Below are 4009 nucleotides of genomic sequence, written 5' to 3'. Positions count from 1 at the left end.
CTGCGCATCTCTTCTGTCGCGCCCTCTGGGCGCTTGATGTACCGTCGCGCCTCCGGTGTCTGCTTGTCTCGTCTGACGTCTGAGGACTGCGCGAGGCGCTGTGTGCCTCGCTGCTCTCTCGTCTCTCTCTGGGAACTATGCTGCTTTCTCTCTGCACTCTGGGACCCCGCCGCGCAGAGCACTGTGTACTGTCGTGCTCTGTGGAGTGGACTCTCTCGCTGTGGCGTCTGTCGCGTCCACCTGCGGTCCGAACTCGCCGGCTTCGATAGATCTTCTCCGTTTCTCAACGAAAACTCTTGGCAGCCGCCATTAGGTAAAAGAAAAAACTTCGCCGGCGTGGACCGTCGTCGCGCTGGCCGTCGTCCCGGCATATAACAATCATCCCGCCTGGAGAGCCCCGATCGCCTCCCTCACCGCGGCCACGAGCCGCGACGCCTCCCCCTCGCTGCGCGGCCCGTCCCTCCGCCACCTCGCCGCGTCGTGGTGCCGCGCCGCGTTCGCCCAGATGCGCAGCGAGTGCAGCTGGCTCCGCAGCTCGGTCGGCAGGCCGCACTCGCGGTGCCAAAAGTTGATGCGCTCCTCGAAGCCGTCGGGCGCCGCCGCGGAGCGCGAGGCGTAAACGGAATCGAGACGCGGCATCAGCGTTTTGAAGGCGAGCAGCATGTTGTCCTGGATGCGCGCCTGCGCGTCGCCGCCCGTGCGCATGCCGCGCACCTGCACCGAGAGCGGCGAAGGCTCGTAGCCGGTGGTGTGGGCCTCACCTGCAGGCGCCGGCGCAGCCTCCTCCATCCCCGCCCTGCCCGCAGACAGCAGCGCCCGCAGAGTCGTGATTGCCTCGGGCAGCGTCGGCCTCTTGCGCAGGCTGTCGTGGCAGAGGCTCTTCCCGTCCGCCTTGGCGAGGTCCTTGACAGTGCGCGCCGCGTCGGCTGGCCACCCCGCCGCCGCGTCCGCGATCGTTGCCGCGTCGATGTCGGTCCAGTCCTCCTCAAACTCGTCCTCGCACCGGTCGGTCAGTTGCACCTCCGAGCGGTTGGTGAGGCAGACGAGGAGGGTGACACCGACCGCGTACCCGTCTGTCTTGCTCGAGTACTCGCCTCCCTTGGTGATGGAGGGGCAGAGGTAGCCCGTGGTCATGTAGAGGGCGGCGGTCGAGCGGCAGCGAACAGAAGCGTCCGGCCGCTGGTCCTTGGCGAAGCCCGTGTCGGCGAGCACGGCGGCCAGCTTCTCGTCGAGCAGGATGTTGTTCTGGCTTGACGTCGCGGTGCACGATGCCCTTCGAGTGGAGGTAGACGAGCGCCTCGGTCGCCTCACACGCGATACGCACCCGCTGCCGCCACGTCAGCGGCCTCGGCGGCTCCGCCATGCCCAGCCGCCGGAGCGCCGCGCGGTCGGGATCCGAAATACGCAACCGCGCCTCGAGCGAGCCTCCACGCATCAGCGGCGAGAGGAGGCAGATGCCGTCGGGCGAGAGGCAGTAGCCGAGAAGCGGCAGCAGGTGCGGGTGGCTCACCGCCTTGAGCATCTTCACCTCGAGCTCCGCCCGCAACAGCCCTCCCGACTGGTCCGACTTTGCCCGCTTGACGACGAGCGGCAAGTGGCGCAGCTGTGGTGGCGCGGAGAGGGAGAGGTGGAGGTCGGCCGACGCCTCGTAGACGCGGCTAAATCCGCCGCTGCCAATCAGCTTCCTGTCGGCGAACCCATCGGTCGCCGCGGTGAGGTCCGACAAGGCTATCTCGACGGGCCGAGCAACCGCCTCTTCCGCTGTGGACGGCTTGGAGCCGACAGACAGCTCTGCCAGCCGCGACTCTGCCGCGCTCATCTCCCCGTCCAAGGCAGGCAGCACTCCCACGTGCGGCCTGGCGGCGGCAATGCCCGCTCGGAGCGCGGAGGGGCTGTCCGCTGTGTCGAGCGACTTGAGCGCGCCCATCGCCGCGCCATGCGCCTTGCGCAGCCGCTGGCTCTCACGCTTCCGCGCCTCCTTGAGCTTGTCGCGCGCGCGCCTCGCCGCCGCCAGCACGGCCGGGCTCGCGAGGCTGCTGTACGCCTCCAGCGCGCTCGCTAGTCCCTCGTACGAGCCAGCGGCCACTGCCTGCTGCAGCGCCTCGTCCGCCGCGGCGATGGCGGCTGCGTCGGCGGGTGGGGGCGGCGAGGCTGGCGGCGGGGCTGGCGGCGGCGAGGCGGCGATGGCGCCGGGGCCCGGAGCCGAGACGACGGCCTCGCCGCGCCGCTCCTCCTCTTCTTCTTCTTCTTGCCCTTCTTGCTCTCCTTGCGCTCCTCCGCCTCCTTCTCCGCCTCCTCCTCCGCCAGCAGCGCCTCGGCATGCCGCGCCGCCTCCGCCTCCGCCGCCGCCCTCTCCGCCTTCCTCGCCGCCTCCGCCTCCGCCTCAGCCGCCGCCGCATGCTCCTCGAAGGCGCGCACGCACTCGGCGTTGCCCTTCTCCTTGGCCCACTGCAGGCTAACCTCGGAATGTGACACCAGAATGGCTGTGCTGGCTCCTTCACAGCCATCTTACCTAAGGATGGCTGAGCTAGCTACAGTGCAGCCACATCCTTCAGCCCGATGGCTGCAACACACACACGGCAGCCATCCTTAGTAGACATGGCTGGAGACGCACTACCGCAGCCACACCGCCCGCCTCGAGGTGGGCCCTCTTGGCTGAGCTGGCTACATCGTAGCCATCTTGGGAAAGATGGCTGGGGGACAGCCATTTCAGCCATTTCAGCCATCTACTATGGCTGCGTCATAGAGATTGCAGCCATCCTCCAGAGCCATGGCTGGTGGTAATTCGATGGCAGCCGATGGCAGCCGTCCCGCGAGGCCGGGGGCGACAAGCGCGCAGCCATTTGTGCGTGTGGCGGGGGCGGCGGACGGCTGCCATCGAATTATCACCAGCCATGCTCCGGAGGATGGCTGCACTGACTGTGCCCCAGCCATAGTAGATGGCTGAAATGGCTGTCCCCCAGCCATCTTTCCCAAGATGGCTACGATGTAGCCAGCTCAGCCAAGAGGGCTCACCTCGAGGCGGGCGGTGTGGCTGCGGTAGTGCGTCTCCAGCCATGTCTACTAAGGATCATGGCTGCCGTGTGTGTGTTGCAGCCATCGGGCTGGAGGATGTGGCTGCACTGCAGCTAGCTCAGCCATCCTTAGGTAAGATGGCTGTGAAGGAGCCAGCACAGCCATTCTGGTGTCACATTCCGAGGTTAGCCCCCACTGCAGCGCCGACAGGCCGCCCTCAGAGCGCAGCTTTGCATCCGCGCCAGCCCGCAGCAGGCAGAGCACGACGGTGGGGTGGCCTTTCCTGGCGGCGAGCATCAGCGCGGTGAAGCCGAGGCTCATCAGCAAGTTGATCTCCGCGCCGCGCCGCAGCAGCAGCTCGACCACCCGCTCGTGGCCCTCCTGGGCGGCGATCATCAGCGCGGTGCTGCCGTTGCTGTTCTTCAAGTTGAGCTCCGCGCCGTGCCGAATTAGCAAGTCGACCACCCGCTACTACCTTGCCTTAACTTCCCTATCCCGGTTCAAATCAGGAAGGGTCGGGGGGATAAGCTGAGAGTCGGGGAAGAGCCGGGCGCCGCTCAGTCCACAGAGTTGGATTTCTTTTTTGATGGGCTTGCTGCTCGCTGCGAGGGCGAAGAACTCGTCTCGTCACACGCCAAGGGCTTATGCTCTGCCGAGACGTGACTTGTGAGGCGCTTGCGCCCCGCTGCTGCAGCTCGCTCAGGGCCCGCGCGCTTGACGCGCGCGCTCTTCTCCAATGCGGCGGGAGAGCCCACGCACTCCGCCCTCTGCCGCCTGCTGAAGGGCATCCTAACTTTCCTCTACAGCGAGGCGGAGGGGGACGGCGACGCGCAAGCTCGCGCCTGTGCTGACCACTGGCACTGCCGCCGCGTTGCCGATTATGCCTGCCTCCCACCTCCCTCCCTCCCTCCTGGCGGCCGTCCAGCCGCCCAGTTGTCACTTCGACTGTAGGCGCCGATGTTTTCCGTTGCCCTTGCCAGTCTAGGGTTAGATT

The 4009-nt window shown here is 67.1% G+C and overlaps 3 protein-coding genes across 3 annotated transcripts in view; 2 read left to right on the top strand and 1 right to left on the bottom strand.

Annotated features, from left to right (window-relative positions):
* Positions 1-317, top strand: part of EMIHUDRAFT_237066 (hypothetical protein) — a gene marked incomplete at both ends in the record, with an annotated part of 2772 nt that extends 2455 nt beyond the window's left edge. The window contains one exon of the mRNA XM_005778520.1: positions 270-317. Coding sequence (XP_005778577.1) covers positions 270-317 — 48 coding nt within the window. The remainder of the gene's footprint in view (positions 1-269) is intronic.
* EMIHUDRAFT_443476 (hypothetical protein) lies at positions 280-2472 on the bottom strand. Its single transcript, XM_005778519.1, has one exon. It carries the CDS (start codon positions 1925-1927, stop codon positions 986-988), a length of 942 nt encoding a protein of 313 aa, XP_005778576.1. The 5' UTR covers positions 1928-2472; the 3' UTR covers positions 280-985.
* A 1423-nt stretch (positions 2473-3895) lies between these two features.
* Positions 3896-4009, top strand: part of EMIHUDRAFT_115205 (hypothetical protein) — a gene marked incomplete at both ends in the record, with an annotated part of 2920 nt that continues 2806 nt past the window's right edge. Inside the window, one exon of the mRNA XM_005778518.1 lies at positions 3896-3950. Coding sequence (XP_005778575.1) covers positions 3896-3950 — 55 coding nt within the window. The remainder of the gene's footprint in view (positions 3951-4009) is intronic.

This window comes from Emiliania huxleyi, assembly GCF_000372725.1.
Source record: "Emiliania huxleyi CCMP1516 unplaced genomic scaffold EMIHUscaffold_244, whole genome shotgun sequence".
NCBI classification, from domain to species: Eukaryota; Haptophyta; order Isochrysidales; family Noelaerhabdaceae; genus Emiliania; species Emiliania huxleyi.
This window is presented reverse-complemented; position numbering and strand designations above follow the sequence as displayed.